The 19,212-nt window shown below is 34.7% G+C and overlaps 1 protein-coding gene and 1 pseudogene across 4 annotated transcripts in view; one reads left to right on the top strand and one right to left on the bottom strand.

The window, feature by feature from the left end:
- USP34 (ubiquitin specific peptidase 34) overlaps positions 1 to 19,212 on the bottom strand; it is a 239,199-nt gene that overhangs the window by 69,982 nt on the left and 150,005 nt on the right. For all 4 annotated transcript variants that reach the window (XM_059406010.1, XM_059406012.1, XM_059406011.1 and 1 more), the window contains 8 exons: positions 16,773 to 16,973; positions 14,133 to 14,215; positions 10,087 to 10,127; positions 9,833 to 9,957; positions 8,464 to 8,616; positions 7,387 to 7,491; positions 4,918 to 4,973; positions 4,700 to 4,820 (listed from right to left, as the gene is read on the bottom strand). In XM_059406010.1, coding sequence (XP_059261993.1) covers positions 4,700 to 4,820; positions 4,918 to 4,973; positions 7,387 to 7,491; positions 8,464 to 8,616; positions 9,833 to 9,957; positions 10,087 to 10,127; positions 14,133 to 14,215; positions 16,773 to 16,973 — 885 coding nt within the window. The remainder of the gene's footprint in view (positions 1 to 4,699; positions 4,821 to 4,917; positions 4,974 to 7,386; positions 7,492 to 8,463; positions 8,617 to 9,832; positions 9,958 to 10,086; positions 10,128 to 14,132; positions 14,216 to 16,772; positions 16,974 to 19,212) is intronic.
- Positions 1,397 to 2,328, top strand: LOC132022551 (voltage-dependent anion-selective channel protein 2-like; annotated as a pseudogene).

The following is a 19,212-nucleotide window of genomic DNA, read 5'->3' as shown; positions in this document are numbered from 1 at the left end:
TGTAACTATATGAATTCTAAAAGGCCCATCATTCTTGTTAATACATTTTCAACTAAATTTCATTTTAGTATTTCGTACTTCTCTGGCAAAACTTAAGGTATATTTGGACTTGCCTATGGGTCTGCAGAAGAGCGCATGTCCTGGGTTGCGAATCTCTGCTATTCCCGAATAAACCCATTTTTGCAGGTAAAATAACTGGCAGTTTTATTTTTTAAGGTTAACATTACTTGGTGATCAGAATTGCAATGCAAAGACGACCCCCAACAATGTTGAGGCTGGTGAACAAAACATGCCAGTATCCACAGAGCCAAATGGGATTACTGCTTTCTCACTGACCTTGGTTTCAGGCTTTGAGTCTTTTAAGAAAAAGTCCCCTATGGGAATTCTTCACCTCCTTGGAGGATGACTTACAATGAGAACATGAACTTTGCCATCCCACAAATTCACAAGAAGGAAATCTCTATAATCATGTAAAGTGACACCATGATGAAACTTCAACCCAGATATAACAAAAAGACTATGAACTATGGATAAGATAAAGTTTCAGAGAAAAATGAAATATCCGAAACCCATTCTGTTCTTACCAATCAAACTGCAAAACAGACTCTATAAAAATATATCAAGAATACAGTTCCTTCTATTTCTGAGACTGAAAAAATGTAAACAGAAAGCTTGACAAAATTATTGCTATACACTGCCAACTATTTTTAACACTGTAAGATGGACTTTGGACATTTGATGAAGATACAAATTTCCTTCCATAAAATGTTACTAAATAGTTTTTACTTAAAATCTGCTGTGTATATGAAAAAAAAAAAATAGAGTTTTTACTTAAAATCTGCTGTGTAGGGCACCTGGGTGGCTCAGTGGGTTAAAGCCTCTGCCTTCAGCTCAGGTCATGATCCCAGGGTCCTGGGATGGAGCCCCACATCGGGCTCTCTGATCAGCAGAGCCTGCTTTCCTTCCTCTCTCTCTCTGCTACTTGTGATCTCTGTCAAATAAATACATAAAATCTTTAAAAAATAAAAATAAAAAAACATAAAAACTATGGATAAGCAAAAAAAAAACGAATTCTGGAAAAGAGGACAGAGAAAGAATATTAAATTTTTTAATATTTTCCAAATACAGATTTTTACAAATGAGAAGGAAAAAGACAAAAAATACACACTGATTATAAACAGAAAATTCACAAATGGCCAATACATACATAAAAAGACACTCATCTTCAACAGAAATCAAAGACATAAAACTAAAGCAAAAGTCTCCTTCACTTTGCCCTTCAGCCAGGGTAGCTGAGCGAGCCCAGCGGCCTCAGCTGTGAGCAGAGCGGCAGTAGCGGCCCCTCTCAGGGGACCACCAGATCATCTCTTCCTGTGGCCTCGCCAAGGTGACCTACGGACAGAGGTGCATGCAGCCAATGTGTATTCCTCCTTCATATGCTGACCTGGGCAAAGCTGCCAGAGATATTTTCAACAAAGGATTTGGTTTTGGTTTGGTGAAACTGGATGTGAAAACAAAGTCATGCAGTGGTATGGAATTCTCAACGTCTGGTTCATCTAATAGAGAAACCGGTAATACTGGAACCTTGGAGACCAAATATAAATGGTGTGAGTATGGTCTGACTTTCACAGAAAAATGGAACACTGATAACACTAGGAACAAAAATCGCAACTGAAGACCTGATTTGTCAAGGTTTGAAACTGACATTTGATATCACCTTCTCATCAAACACGGGAAAGAAAAGTGGTAAAATCAAGTCTCCTTATAAGAGGGAGTGTATAAACCTTGGTTGTGATGTTGACTTTGATTTTGCTGGACCTGCAATCCATGGTTCAGCTGTCTTTGGTTACGAAGGCTGGCTTGCTGGGTATCAGATGACTTTATAGACTGTGCCAAATCAAAGCTGACAAGATAACTTTGCAGTGGGCTACAGGACTGGGGACTTCCAACTACACACTAATGTCAATGATGGGACAGAATTTGGAGGATCAATTTATCAAAAAGCATGTGAAGATCTCGACAATTCAGTAAACCTTGCTTGGACATCAGGTACCAACAGCACTCGCTTTGGCACTGCAGCCAAGTATCAGTTGGATCCCACTGCTTCCCTTTCTGCAAAAGTCAACAATTCTAGTTTAATTGGAATGGGCTACACTCAGACTCTGAGGCCTGGTGTCAGGCTTACACTGTCTGCTCTGGTAGACAGGAAGAGCATAATGCTGAAGGCCACAAACTTGGGCTTGCCCTGGAGTTGGAAGCTTAATCTAACTGAAAGAAACCTCTGGGAATGGGTATCAGAAGATTTGTCCTTAATATATTTCCAGTGTGACCAGCAGGCTTCCCCCCACCAAGAAGGTGTTCAAACAAAGCATGATCGAAACAAGAGCTGTATTTTAAATATTTAGGCAACCACTTTTTAACCAATTCAATTAGGAACCAGCTATCTATTTAGTTACCAATACTGCAGTAGTGCAGTCACTTATACATTATTTAAATGTACTTAACTGTTAAATGCACTACCCACCAATAATGAAATAGACCTTTATGAAAACTGCGCAATTGTGTGCATGTTTGTTTTTATGTGTTCCTATTATTGAAAATTGCCATTGAACAAGATGGATCAGTGGAATTTTTAAGATGAGGTTAAAAATTTTTTGTTAAATTCAGCCATCCTCAGAATTACTTTTGGTATCCCCAAACATTACAGATTATGAGTAAAAAGAAGTATACATTTATAAAAAAAAAAAAAACAAACCTAAAGTGAGACTGGTAAAGACTTCACATGTAAGGGATGTCTTAGATATCCCCTTCACATGTGGGGATATCAGAGAAACTGAGGTATTTGAGACATTCTAATATAGTACAGCTGGAGAATAAAAGGATAGATAAAATAATTTAGTGAACTAATATGATTAAAAATCAACCAAATTTACTTTTTTTAAGATTTTATTTATTTGACACAGAGAGAGAGATCACAAGTAGGCAGAGAGGCAGGCAGAGAGAGAGAGGAGGAAGCAGGCTCCCGGGCAAGCAAGGAGTCCGATGTGGGGCTTGATCCCAGGACTCTGGGATCATGATCTGAGCCAAAGGCAGTGGCTTTAACCCACTGAGCCACCGAGGCGCCCCAATAAAATTTACTTTTAAGTATAGGATTGTATAATGGGACAGGGTACAAAGATGATGTTCCCTGCAGTTGTGTTTTGTTTCTTTTACAACCAGTAACAACATAAATGTCAATAAAAAAGTTGTTTCTCTTTATGTATTTATTTTTTTAAATAAAAAAAGCAGATCACAAAATGGTTATTATGTAATATAAATGATATACTTGAATATTTAATATATCCATGGAAACTCCAATCATCACCCAAGGCCAATCATCACCCAAGCAGCATGGGAAATCAAACTATATGGGGATCTTCTCTTGGCACTATTTAAAAAGTAGTTCTTTTTTTGAAATGATTTTCACATTACAATATGTTATCAAAGGAATCAATATATTCATATCTCAGAATAAAAGCTATATACTGGCTTATGTAACATAATACTTCATCCAGCAAAAAACTAAATCAATCAAATTATTCCCAGTGAGTATAGGGAAAATTTAAAAAGGACATAAAAAAATAGCACAAAACGGGGGTTTGTCAAATAGGGGAAGAAGTACTTAAGACCAATAAACCTTATAATGTATTTTTTTTTAATTTTATTTATTTATTTGACAGAGAGAGAGAAATCACAAGTAGGCAGAGAAGCAGGCAGAGAGAGAGGGGGAAGCAGGCTCCCTGCTGAGCAGAGAGCCCGATGAGGGGCTTGATCCCAGGACCCCAGGATCATGACCTGAGTAGAAGGCAGAGGCTTTAACCCACTGAGCCACCCAGGTGCCCCAAGACCGATAAACCTTAACACAGATAAACCTTCTTAAGTTTATCTCCAGAATCTCCAACTCTATGCCCTTAAGGATTACCTTCCATCCTTCTGATTATTCCAGTGTTTCCTACCACAAATTAGTGACCTCAAGAAAAAAACTCTCCGAACCAAAACTAACTCCCTCAATGCGGGCAATTACAAAAGTGCTAATGGCAGGGTAAGTCACTTTAGACATTTGTGGATACAGAGTGCTTAGGTGTTATCAAATATTCAATAGATTTCATGTCAAATGGGCTTTTTTTTTTTTTTAAGATTTTATTTATTTATTTGACAGATCACAAGTAGGTAGAGAGGCAGGCAGAGAGAGAGGAGGAATCAGGCTCCCGCCTGGCTGAGCAGAGAGCCCGATGCAGGGTTTGATCCCAGGACACTGGGATCATGACCCGAGCTGAAGGCAGAGGCTTTAACCCACTGAGCCACCCAGGCGCCCCATCAAATGGGCTTTTTCTTAAACATGAAACCAATCAGATCCTCTAGGACTACTTACTAATTCTGTGTAAATTACTAATTCAAAATATTCCACCCTACAGAAATTGTAGAGGAGGTTGTCTTTCTATGTACAAGTCATAGGAATTAAAATTGTTTCTGCATATAAGCTTAGCATTAATATTTCTAGGGTTCATTTTATTCACTGTTCATTTTTCCTATCATCAATAAAGTTCTAGCAAGTTTTATGCTTGCAAGTTTGAGAAAATTTAATACATCCCATATAATGCAACAACAACAAAAATTTCAATCATATTTCATATAGACATTTGGATGTCTTAATACCTACCTGTCCTTCTCTGGAAAACTTAAATGGTGGTTTATGTTTAATAACACTTGTTGCAAGCCTTAGAAGTCCTGTAAGACCATCATCTTCTACATTACCATCTTGATGATCAAGGATCTCCCTGCTACAAAAAAGAGCACAAACAAAACAAGATAGTTCACATAATTATGTCCTTTATCTTTCCTCAATGATAAAATTGCCAATTTCACATCAAACTTTACCTTCGAATACAGTCAGCCAAATGCCGTGCCAAAGCATCTAAGTCGAGGAGTGTAGTCTTAATACAAAGAGAAAATAACAAAATTCAAATATAGGTTTTTGTGTTTAGTACCCAGAGATTACTAAAAAAACATCCTTCCCTTATAATTAATAAGAATTTGGTTTTCCCAAATTCATTAACATACTAATTAAATTATAAATAATATAGCTACTCTTTGATAATTATAAACTCATCATTGATAGTCCTTCAAAAAAGAATCCAGGGGGGTTGCCTGGATGGCTCAATTAGTTAAGTGCCTGCCTTTGGGTCATGTTCCCAGGTTTCTAGGATCCATGGAACTCCTCATCGTATCGGGCTCCCTGCTCAGCAAGGAGTCTGCCTCTCCCTCTGCCTCACCCCCTGGTTTGCTGACTCTTTCTCAAATATGTAAATAAAATCTTTAAAAAGAATAAAGAAGAATCCAAGGAATGTCAGTAATAAATTATAATAGTCATAGTAATATATGGAGAAGATATAAAGATTTCCTGGTTTATTTTCTCTGTAACAATTTTATTGAGATATGGTTCATATTACCAGTTAATTGACCCACGAAGATTTGTCTTTATCCCACCTTTAAACTAGGCTTTAAAAATAAATTTAAATAATTAAAAAAATTTTTTAATTAAAAAAATAAATTTAAAGGGGAGGTGATGCCTGGGTGACTGGATGATGATGATTATGATGATGATGTTATTATTTTAATTTGAGAGAGAGAATGAGAGAGAGAGAGAGAATGAGAGAGAGAGAGAGAGCATGAGAGGGGAAAGGTCAGAGGGAGAAGCAGGCTCCCCACTGAACAGGGAGCCCGATGCGGGATTCCACCCCGGGATTCCAGGATCATGACCTGAGCTGAAGGCAGTCTTTCAACCAACTGAGCCACCCAGGAGCCCCCGGCCCAGTGATTATTAAGTCTAAGACTCTCAGGTTTTAGTTCAGGTCATGATCTCAAGGCTGTGAGATTAACCCATGCTGCACATGAAGCCTGCTAACATTCTCTCTCTACCTCTCCCTCTGCCCCTCTTCCCACCTGCACCTACCTCACTGGTGTGTCTGCTCTTGCTCTCAAAAGAATAATTAAACACATTTAAAGGTATGGTTCCAGAAAATTTTAATTTTCATTATAACTGAGCAAATGAACATTTCACAAAATAAAACTTAAGAGGATTCTCAAAGAAAATCCGATCTCTAAGAAAAAATACTGTTGACTGGCAAGCAAGCAATATTAGATTCCTACCTTATTTTTTTATTTTTATTTTATTTTATTTTATTTTAAGATCTTCTTTATTTATTTGACAGGGGGAGAGAGAGAGAGAGGGCAAAGCAGCAGGCACAGAGAGAGGGGGAAGCAGGCTCCCCGCTGAGCAGAGAGCCTGATGCAGGACTCAATCCCAGGAACCTGGGATCATGACCTGAGCTGAAGGCAGAGGCTTAACACACTGAGCCACGAGGTGCCCCAGATTCCTACCTTAAATGGGTAACCCAAGGTTAAAAAAAATACATATATAAATGTTTATTTGACACCAATGTTTATCTGACACCAATATTTCATGAAAATCAAGTAAATTAAAACACATTCAATATCTGTAATTATTTCTTAAATAAAAAGTACTTAAGAATTCAATTTACAGTGTTCCTTAAAAGTAAAAAGTACAAATACTTCAGGATTTCAAAAATGTAAGTGTATAAAATGCACTTGGATTAAAATACATTTAAGACTTTTAAAGTAATCTCTGCACCCATTGTGGGGCTTGAATTTACAACCCCCAAATCAAGAGCTGCATGCTGTACCGACTGAGCCAGGCAGGGACCGTTGGATTAAAAAACATTTAAAAGAGAGAAAATATTTACTAAATATCTAAATGTATCTTCTTAAAGTATTTCTCATTTTTTGAAAACACTTAGTTGCATTTCAGCTTACTCAATTTGTGAAGGAGAAAAAACCTATGTGGCAAGTTTGTTTTTGAAATTAACTTATTTTAAACAACTATTTGATAATATTTTAGTCTAAGAAAATTAGATCAGTAAATAAAGTTTCTTAACCTTAAAATAAATTCTATTTGAATTGCAATTTTATTTTACATATCCAAAACTCCAAACCTATATGCTATTACAGAACATTGTATATTTATATTTAAAGTCTAAATTTCACATTTCAAGTAACATTTTTTTCTAAAAATCTTACTCAGAAGAAATAGGAAATTACTTACAGGTACCAGATGAAGACATTTCAACAAAGGTCAAAGTAAAAAGAAGAAAGGAATTTAGAGCAAACAAAAAGGTCCAACTACAGTAAAATAATTATGGCATTTTCAACTCTTATAGAATGAATAAAAAATGCCCTTAAATATAAGGGTTTTTATAAAGTCATAAACATACATGTGCATGACGCATCCAACATCAGATAAGTTAATGTACAATTTTCTGAACATACCTGACTAGCATCCTTTATATGTATGTTGTCAACTAATTTGCATAACAACCAAAAATACTCTTTACATCCAGGTTTTAACATTGGTTCTTCTTCATAATCATCTATCTATAAAAAAAAAAAATTTCAACTTTGTGAAAACATTTGTTTGTGTGTGAAAACATTTTAAAAAGGGGATTAACTTAAAATTACAATACATTTAAGGAACTACAGACTTTATGAAAAGATTAGGTCCCTATATAAACAGTATTCAAAATTCAACAAAAAATGGAAAGAACATTTCTAGCTTCTGTAACATTAGAATAACTAGACCCATAAGTGAATAGTATGAGAACTTTCAGAAAAATAATACCCTCAAATTTCTTACAACCCACTCGGAAAAGTCATTATATGAGCAACATTTAATGCTAAATAATGTGACAGAAATGAAGAATTCAATGAAAATGTCTCAAGAAAAGAAACCTAAAGAACATAAGTTTAGCTACCCATATGCAATGGTCTATTATTATAGTCTAAATCTAAAACATAAATCTAATCTACAACATAAATAACACTTTAATATCTTACATATTGATGACAGGTAAATATGGAAGAAGAAAAAGAAGAAGAAAAAGTAAATCCTACAATGCATCATATTTCTGGGGCTTTACTAACGCCAGAAATTTACTTAGTGAGCTCTGAATTTATTATGCAGTAGAAGGCTTTTTTTACAAGGCTGGTATATATACACTGGAGTGGAAAAAATTAAAATTTAAAAAATTTAAAAAATTAAAAACTCAGAATACCATAAAGATTAAAAAAAATCTATGTAACTAAATGAGAAGAAAGCTACATTTATGATGTTTTTATCATTCCACTTTAGTAAGAACAAATGCTATTTCGAAAACTCCATTCCCAGGAGTAACATGGACACAGTATGTCCACAACGCTGTCACTTTAAGAACTCTAACTATTCTCCTGGTAAAAATTACATACTAAGCAAGTACTCAAAATTACTGCAAGTATGTAATACAATGATAAAAACTTGGGGCAAAGAAAATTGTAGAAATAGAAACTTCTCCTAAAACAGTAAAATCTTACCCTGATAGGTTTGAGTGCTTGAGCATCAGGAAGAAATTTCAATAATGTTGAAGCAGCCAATAGCAGAAAAGAGCGATTGATTGAGTCTCCTCCATCCAGCCCTGACAGAGATAACTTATAAAGACCATTGCAAGACTCATGACGGACCGCCGTCTAAATGAAAAGTTCCAAAGATAGTCTGAGTTAAGTATTAAAAAGTTAATCTTAAAATCAGTGTCAGCAGAAATAACACGTTACATAGTTTCTTTAGTAATACTTCTTAAATGCAATGTTCTCATCACATATTCATGCACATAAGTCTGATCAAATAACGTACCCCCAAAGAATACAGCACTATGTAGAAACATGTCAGAAATTTCCAAATATGGACATGAAAAAAGACAAACACTACAATAACAACAAATACAAAAGGGACAAAGAACAGAATATTCTTAATAATTTATTTATAAAACTAAATAGATAAAATATTTTCAGAACAAGAAGCCATTTAGAAAGTACTTATATCAAAACATTTTATAGTTTCTAAGGGACTTGCCCAAGTGTCAAATCCTTACCTGTGACACAGCCAGAACAAGAATACATATGCATTCAACTCAAAGCCTAAATGTATTAAGACAATGCTGCCTAAAAAAGATGTAACTATTTTAACTAATGTGGCTAAGTATTTTAAGACACTTAAGTGTTCTAAGAGTATGTTTCTTTCATTTAGGAATATGGTATAGTATCAAGATACGGGTAGTGACAATTATACTGACTTCAGTGTTGACACTGGAATCAAAATATATTTGATTTATCTCTTGTGTCTAAGGATACACTCTATAGAAAAAGGAAAAGAAGCTGCCTCTAAAATACAAATTACCAAAAGAAACACTCCTGTCTTTCCCAGAAAAAAATTTTCAAAACTCCAAAGCAAAATAATCATGGATTTATTTCAGAAATAGAAAATTATGAATGCTCTAAACTATTTTACATTCATATTTTTTTTGCATTTTGATTTAAAGTCAATTAGTTAACATATAGCATACTATTAGTTTCAGAGGTACAATTCAGTAATTCATTAGTTGTACATTACCACCCAGTGCTCATTACATCACGTGCCCTCCTTAATGTCCATCACCCAATCACCCATCCCTCTATCCCCTCTTCTCCAGCAACCCTCAGTTTGTTTCCTATGGTTAACATTCACATTTAAGTGTACAAAGTTCAAAACACTCTCAATCTTAAAGTGTTTAATAAGTACATTCCAGGTAATAGGATATGTTTATGAAATCATCTCCACTTGTTTCCATTAGCTTTTTAAAAAATTATCAATGCAAATAATATAAAAAATATGAAGAGCAATAGTGCTGATTTTCAATCTTTATCTTACCTCAGGAATAAGGAGAGTCAATTTCTTTAACCAATCTTGTAAATGGTCACTATCAGCAAGGCTAGATTTCACTAAAGAACAGCAATGCGCCCAACTCACCAAGAGCCACATTGAATAATGTGAAACTAGAGAGAAATTAGGAAAAAGTATAACTATAAGGCCTGTGTTATAAATAAAACACAATGTTCATTATTAAAGATTATCTAATTATGCAAATCTCTATTAAAAATTAGTTTTGTGGAACCCTTACTTACCTTCATGCCTAGACCTGTGATCGGACTGAGCTTTCAAAACTCTGTAAAGTAAAAAAAAAAAAAAAAAAAAATCCACCACCACTAATTAATTTTAGCAATAAAATATAAATGACTCAATTTATTACCACATATCCTTTAAAGTTTATGCAATGTACCCTCCACAGAAAAAGAATAAATTTTAAGAAACATGTTTCCTATGGTCTTTATCTTTTAAAGAAACACTGGTAAAATATTACAGACCACTCCATATGACTGTTCAGATTTAACAAACAATATCTGAGTGAATACAGTATTGACTGAAATAAGTGAACCCTCAAGAAATGTTCATGATGGGCAAGCTGGGTGGTGCAGTCAGCTAAGCATCCGATCTGATTTCAGCTCAGGCCCTGACCTCAGGGTCATAAAACTGAGCCCCGCAGGGGACTCTGTGCTCAGCTTGGAGCCTCCTTATCCCCTCTCCCATTCCTCCTCCCCATTTGCTCATGCTCACACACTCTCTCGCTTTCTCTCACATAAATAAATAAAATTAAAAAAAAAAAAAAAAGATTTACTTACTAAAGAGGTGTATTACAAACAGAAAGGATGTAATGGTTTAGATTCTAAACATCAGACTTCTAATTTTAAAAACAGTCATACACTAACATACAATGCCCTTCCTTCCTGTTAATGCCAATTTCTATCAGAAATGGTTAAAAGCAAATTACTAAAAAGTAGAGAAAACTAATTTAGTTCTGTATTATTTTACATCAATTTTTCTCCACACATTTAGTTACTTCAGTGAAAAATGTATTACTTCAATTTAAAGTATTTAAAACTTTCATTTTAGCAAAACCAATAAATGGGGATTGCCTGTCTTACAAATAAATTGTTTAAAAAAGGAAAGGCACTGCTCTCTAGCATCCTCACTTTGTTATAATTAATAAAACACCTTTCAAAATCTCAAAAAACAAGACTTATCTACATTACTGATTTAAAGTAAAAAAAAATACTGGGGCACCTTGATGGTATAATCAGTTAAGCATCCCACTCTTGGTTTCAGTCAGCTCAGGTCCTGTTATCAGGGTAGCGAGACTGACCTCTGCTCTGCATCCTGGCTCTGTCTTCAGCAGAGAGTCTGGTTAAGATTGTCTTCCCTCTCCCTTCCCACTCCCTGCACTAATGCACATGCATTCTCTCTCACTCTCTCTCTCTCTCTCTCTCTCTCAAATAAATAAATCTTAAAAAAAAATACAAGTAAAAGGTACTAAGAAGTTAAAACTTGTAAATCACATATGGGTCCATGTTTCATGTTTAGTTATTATCATACTGATATAACCAACTTTACCAACAGCAACCTACCCATCCACTTTTTAAATATGCAGCATTAGAAGATTTTTGATGGTGCACCTGGGTGCTCAGTTGGTTAAGCATCTGCCTTAAGACTCAACTCAGGTCATAGGGCTTCTAAAATCAAGCCCTACGTCGGCTCCCTGCTCAGCTGGGAGTCTGCTTCTCCCCTCTGCCCTTCCTCTCAGCTCATTCATTCTCTCTTTCTCAAATAGATAAATAATCTTTTTAAAAAAAAAAAAGATTTTTTTGTTATAAAAAAGTATGCTCTAGGGGCACCTGGGTGGCTCAGTGAGTTAAAGCCTCTGCTTTCGGCTCAGGTCATGATCCCAGGGTTCTGGGATCGAGTCCCGCATCAGGCTCTCTGCTCAGCAGGGAGCCTGCTTCCCCCTTCTCTCTCTGCCTGCCTCTCTGCCTACTTGTGATCTCTGTTTGTCAAATAAATAAAATCTTTAAAAAAAAAAGGTATGCTCTAGCTACCTTAACTGATATAAACCTAGCACCATATTAATCAAGGTGAGGACCTATGGAAAAGATAACAGTGCATGAACAGGTCTAGAGAAAAAAACAGGAATGGGGGGCAAAGGGAATGGGTTCACGTTACAAAGATGGTAAAATGTTCTTTAAGAAAGGAACTAGTAGAATGAAAAACAAGAATTGCCACAGAGTGAACCATCTTGATCATACCCACACGTTTATTTTTCCTTGTGTGAGGTTAACCAAGTCAAGTGAACAGTTCTTAGTTCTCATGTACTAAAAGCGAACTAAAACAGTTACTGAATGATTTGGCCTTGTTAAACTCAATATATCCTGGCATGTGTAATAATAGAGCATGGGTTAGTGAAGACACAGAGGAAGGGTTAAGAATTATTTAGCTAGGGGCGCCTAGTAGGCTCAGTTGGTTAAGCATCTGCTTTTGGCTCAGGTCACGATCTCAGGGTCCTGGGACTAAGCCCTGCATCAGGCTCTCTGCTCAGTGGGGAGCCTGCTTCCCGCCCTCTCTCTGCCTGCCTACTTGTGATCTCTCTCTATCAAATAAATAAATAAAATCTTTTAAAAAATAAATAAATAAATAAACTCAATAGGAAAAAATTAAAAAAAATTTTTTTTTAAATCCAGCTATTAGCTATTAACCACAAATAAGGTCAAGCACTTTCAAGTGTGTTTACATTAGCTTTATAAATCATTCAAGTATAATGGCAACACCTACAGAATACAGAGAAATTAATTTTATATACTTTAACATGACTTACATGATTATATAAGGTATATAGTCATGTTCCTATGTATTAATCAGCAATTATCTATATCAAAATTTCATACATTATTTTTTTAAATAGCCCAAATAAATGGGATATTTACATGCCCAAAATATATTCATATACACATATTTCCAGCTCTATTCACCAAGGGCCTAGAAGCAAGGAAATCTCAGTAGTGACAAATCCACCAAGAGCCCGTATTTTTGGAAGTTTCCCACCATCAGTAAATAGGGCTTCTAAAAGAAATGGCTGATTCCAGGACTAAGGTAGAGAAAACTACATGCCTTGAAGATCTTAAGAGTGATAGGTAAAATAAAAAAGGACTCCTCTCTTCCACCACAAATAATAAGAATATGTCAAAAGGACACATGAACAAGCTTGAGGAAGCAAACTCAGGTACAATTTGAGTAAAGTGAACAGTAATTAATAGTCATGAACTACAACAAACAGAGTGGGGGGAAAAAAATCCATGAATTCAAACTGATACTAAAAGGGAGGAACACAAAGTTCTTCCACATAACAGAATGTCAACCAATAAACATAAAATGAATGGTTAAGAGAAAATCACTACTTTACATATATTTCTTAAGGTTTGATTCAGACAAGAATCATCACTGAATACTAAAAATCAATGAACAAAAGTTTTATGAGAAGCAGCTTCCCACAGGTCACTTTTAATTGGAAAAAATCAGTAACCTTATTGTAGAGAAACCTGCAGGAAACCACATAAACTAATAAAAGTTAGTATCACTAATAAGGGGACCAACTGACATCAGCAGGATGTATTGGGAAAGACACATTACTCATGGAGTACTTCTGCTAAAAATATATCATCTGTATTTAATCATGAACAATCAAAACTGTTAGAATTAGAAAACCTAAATTAAAAGATGCTTTATAAAAGAACTAGCCTGAAGTACCCAGAAATGTCAGCATCATGAGAGAAAGGCTAAGAATGTATCTCTGATAAAAGAAAATGGAAGAAATAACTAAATGCAGTACAGGATCCTAGACCAGGGGGAAAAAAATGTCATGAAAAAAAAAAAAAGTGTCATGAAGAGTATTAATGGGACAATTTGATTTGAGTGTGGACTATACATTAAATAATACTGTCAGAGCAATGTTAAACTCCCTACATTTGAGTCTTTTACTCAAATTATTAAGAAAATGTCCTGATATCGAAGTATCATTGGTAAATGGTCATGATATCTGAAATTTACTCTCACAAAATTAAAGACAATATGTAAATATGTGCACACAAACACACTGAAAATGCACACTCACAATTACGCAATAAAATTGGCAAAATGTCAATAACACACAAATGAAAATGAACAATATGAGAGTTAAAATACCCTAACAATTTTTCTGCTAATCTTTTAAGTTTTTTCAAAATGAAGCTTTAAAATACTATATTCTTGGTACAAATACAGACATTATTATGTAAAAACTTCATACCTAGGAGCCAGATTATCATACGTATAAGCAACAGACATAAGTCGCTGAATCAAACTGGTTCCTTGGACAAGAACAAGAAATACCTTTAAGAGAAAAATATTTAAAAAAAATCTTTAAATACACTAGAACACAAAAATGCATTTTTAATCCAAGATTCCAAATTATTTGTCTATGACAAGGAATATCGTATTATAAAAATATCAATATTGAGAATTTTACAACCAAAATTAAGAACAGCAACTAAAAAAAAGGAAATTTATAAATACAGAAGCAAAATTATTCTTTATATTTGATCCACAGATTCTTTACAGGTCACCCAGGTGGGTGAAAAAAATATATCACACATGTCAATGGTTCATTGGGGTGATAAGAATTAAAGATGTTTTACCTCTCACATAAGGGGGAAAAAAGCCAACCAGTGGCAGATAATCTCAACCATCCTGAACTAAATAGAGAAAAGAATGAATACAGAGCTCAGATTCCAGATTGAAAATCCTGAGGTTCAAAATTTAGTCTGCAACCTTTCAAGGTATATGATAATAATACATATTTAATTTTTAGGTTCTACTTTTTCTATATGATGAGAATTCTATATAATGTTCTATACAGTTCTATATAAAACAATTTGCTAATTTATATAAATAAAGAATTACAGACTCCCTTCTATAGATCAGAACCCTTCTGGGTACTTATGTTATAAGCACTGTTCCCATACTGGAAATGGGAATCCAGTGCAGCAGATAACAGAGGAAGCACTGTAACATATTTAATACAATGTGCCACCTGAGCAAAAGCAGAGAGCAGCAATTAAAACTCTCCCTGGTGAAATCAGGACAGCTTCATGAAAAGCTGTTTAGGTTAGAAATTTTGAAGTCTGATTGGAATTTGAACCTTTTGAAAGGGCTTTAAGGGGAGCAAATGAAAGAATGCATGACAGTAAATTACGGAAAAAACAAAAAAACCAGTGTCCTTCCTCACTACATATACAATATCATAACTGGGTAACTCTGTCTCTAGAATATAACAAAAGTTTTTGTTCCCATAAAGCTTGACATACTAAATTTTGATTATGATCAACTAATGGGAAAATATATACGGTAAGTACCTTTTCTAAACTATAAAAATCTAACACCAGCATATGCAATGAAAAAAATCCAATAAGATAATACAAACAACTATCAATGGTAATCATCTATGACTGGGAGGGAAGGTTCACCTGTATATTCTGAATTATTGTCAATAATCATGTGCTTGCATACATGTTAAAAAAAAAAAAAAACAACCAAACTTTTAAAAACTCCTTATGTGTGCATGTATTTTATATCTATACTATATGTTATTAAGATCTCAAGAGGAGATGACTAATTAAGGTCAAAAGCTTTGAAGTTATTTAATGAATTAACAGAAAGGAACACAATCAATTTGAGTTTTTAAATTATAACCTGGGAAGATTATTCTAGGAAAAAAAATAACTAGAACATTATAGCAATGCAAGGTTAAAAATAAGTAGTTGATAATATGCAAAAGTGTAGAACACATATAGATTACACTGTAGTCCCTACAGTTCTATTTTAATTGCATTAACTGTAAATGATTTATAATCCTAGCAGAGATCACTTGTCCCACTTAATCTCCCAAAATTCTGAAAGGGAAATAGGCTTCAAGTTCAATTTCACCAGTAGTTTCCAACTTGTGTTTCACTACGATATTTCTCTCTAGAAACAACTCATTACTCTGGTGTTTCTTGGGCAGCTATGAGGCAAGGTACTATTCTCAAAAGGTTACAAATGAGTAAGAGATCTCACTAAAAACTTGTCTTTATCTCTCGTCACTTCCAGTCCAGTGACGGAGCCATTCTAAGGGCAAATATTTGATCACATGAACCACTGACAGAATTCTAATTATACCTCTAGATGTGCCAGTTACTGTACCATTTTTGTTTAGCTCTAAATCTATCATGCTATAGAGTTGCTTTGTGATTCTAGGGCTGGTACATCACAAACTAAATTGCCAGGTGGTTTCCTATGAGGTTCTGTCAACCTGGAACAGAGATTACTTCCTTGCTTTTTCTGACAGCATTGTACTGTTAAGTACTTAACCCAGGAGAAGCCATTTGGTTTCAGGAATAGTAACAGAACCCCTTCCTCCAATGCCTCAATCCTAGGTCAACAAGATCCTTCCTTATAACCTCATTTCTCATATCTCCAACCTTTTCCTATCTGTTCCACAAACACCAGGGGTGCTGAACGGTTACCTGTCAATATTTTCTTTTTGTACATTTAGACCCCCAATGCAGACATATTTAAATCTCTGTTGAAAACACCTGGAATTGATTGTTTCCCTAAACGGACCCTCAAAAATTTAGTATATAAATTACTGGGTGTAAATGATTAACTAAATCCTACAACTGGAGAACATCAAAATGGCATATAATTCATTCCTGCAATTTGGATAAAGATCTGAAAAATATTACTATTTCATAATTACTACCACTGGATTAAAAATGAAGATATCACTTCAGCTGTTAGGCCATATTGTGGTAATCGAGGATCACATTTCTTCTGCATTAATGTATTTTTAACTTTGTAAAACACAAACAGAATTCATTACTACAATTTAATGGCAACTTCTGTACTTTACCTCTGTTAATCTTGGTATATGAAGACCCTTGGCATGATCACCAGCAGCCTTTCTCGATTTACCAGGCCAAGTTCTTTTCCTATGGCTTTCTGCTATACCAGACCAGGCAAAGACATCATGATAAGCTAAATCCAAATCAGATGGATCTACTGCAAACTGGCATATTAACTTCAGCAAGCAAGCAAGACAGTCTAGTTGCCACTGTGGATAAAAAGAAAATGTCACTTCATTATTTTGATTAATATTTAACATGGCCACTATATAACCTGAAATTGAAAGCTAGAAAGTAAAAAATAATTACAGCTAGTATTTTATCAATGTGCTAAAGAAATTTTATTTACTCATGTACTATACAGAGTAGCAATCCAATCTTAAAAAAGAAAACATCTAGGTACTAAGTAAAGAAGAAAACAGGAAAAATATCAGATACAGGATTTTTTTAAAAAATACACTGCTCAGAATATATCATAATTTTTAAAAAATTACTATAATGTAAACAAAGATATAATTTACCTATCACCAAAATGAATTAAGAGACAAAGTATTTTAAGTTGTTTCCCCATGCAAGTGGCATATAGTCCAATATTTTGGAGCCAAAGAATTCTTAAGAATTCTAAAAAAAAAAAAAAAACCCTCAACTGAAAATTCTGCATTTTACATAAGTACATTTAAAATAAAAGAAGTATTTGGTAAAATATTATGTATTATGAAAATTTCTAACTGATTTAAAGCTCTACTTTAAAATTTTAAAAACACTTCCTTTATATATCATATATATCTATCATTTATGTGTAATTACTATCATTTAAGTATAAGATAAGAGTTTCATAGTCTCTTCAACAGTTACTTTCCTATCTTTCTAATCCCACTGCCAAACTGTACAGCTATACCAATGTAACAGGGAAGAGAATTCAGCAATAGTGTATTATAGATTTTCAAGAAAGATACCAAGAAATTTCAGTAACAGCCCTTTCAACAAATGGTGCTAGGAAACTGAACAGCCATATAAAAAAGAAAAAGAAAAAGAAACAACCCTTCAACCTCACTCTACATATACAAAACTTAATTCAAAATGCATCACATGGGGCGCCAGGGTGACTCAGTGGGTTAAACGTCTGCCTTCAGCTCAGGTCATGATCCCAGAGTCCTGGGATCAAGCCCACATCAGGCTTCCCTGCTTGGTGGGGAGCCTGCTTCTCCCTCTCCCTTGCTAACCCTTTCTCTCTCTCCCTCTCTCAAGTAAATAAATGAAATCTTTAAAAAAAAATGCATCACAGAACTAAATGCAAATGATAACAATAAAACTTATAGAAGAAAAAAACAGGAGAAAATCCTTGTGGACTTCAAACTAAGATTTCTTAGATAGGATACTAACTTAAAATTAAATACTTCTCTGCTTAAAATACACTGTCAAGGGGTGCCTGGGTGGCTCACTGGGTTAAAGCCTCTGCCTTCGGCTCAGGTCATGATTCCAGGGTCCTGGGATCAAGCCCCACATAGGGCTCTCTGCTCAGCAAGGAGCCTGCTTCTCTTCCTCTCTCTCTGCCTGCCTCTCTGCCTACTTGTGATCTCTGTCAAATAAATAAATAAAATCATTTAAAAAAGTTAATGGAATAAAATAAAACACCCAGAAATAAACCCTTACATGGTCAAATGATTTTTGACTATCATTTAAGTATAGACCAAGACCATTCAATGGGAGAAGGGACAGTATTTTCAAAAAATAGTAGTGAGAAATCAGTATCCATATGCAAAAAAGCATAAAGGTAGACCCTTACACACTAAAACACCATATATGAAAATTAACTCAAAATAAATGAAGGCCCTAAATATAAGGCCTAAAATAAATTCTTAGGAGAAAACAGGATAGAAACTTCACGGCAATGGATTTGGACACATGATTTCTTAGATAGGACACCAAAGGACAGGTAATAAAAGAAAAGACAAAAATTTTGTGCATAAGACTATCCACAGAGTAAAACAGCAACCTACAGAAGGGAGAAGATATTGGCAAACTATAATATAAAAATGGCCAAGGAGCACAAGAAAAGGTCCTCAACTTCACTGTTTATTAAGAAAATGCAAATTGAAACCAACCTCACAGCCAGTAGGATGGCTAATACCAAAAAATCAGAAATTAAACTGTTACTGGCAAATATAGGGAGAAATTAGAACCCTTGTGCACTACTGGTAGGAATCTAAGATGATACAGCTATTGTGGAAAATTGTACAGTGGTTCCTCAAAAAACTGAAAACGTAACTACCAGCAATTCCACTTCTGGGTATTTACCCAGAAGAACTGAAAGCAGCGTTTCTAAGACATTTATACATTTATATTCATAACAGCATTACTCAGACCAAGAGAGAATATAGAAGCAACCCATGCCCATCGATGAATGCATGGATAAGCAAAATGTGGTATACACTGCATACAATGGAA

This window comes from Mustela nigripes, chromosome 7 (assembly GCF_022355385.1).
Source record: "Mustela nigripes isolate SB6536 chromosome 7, MUSNIG.SB6536, whole genome shotgun sequence".
Lineage (NCBI taxonomy): Eukaryota > Metazoa > Chordata > Mammalia > Carnivora > Mustelidae > Mustela > Mustela nigripes.
This window is presented reverse-complemented; position numbering and strand designations above follow the sequence as displayed.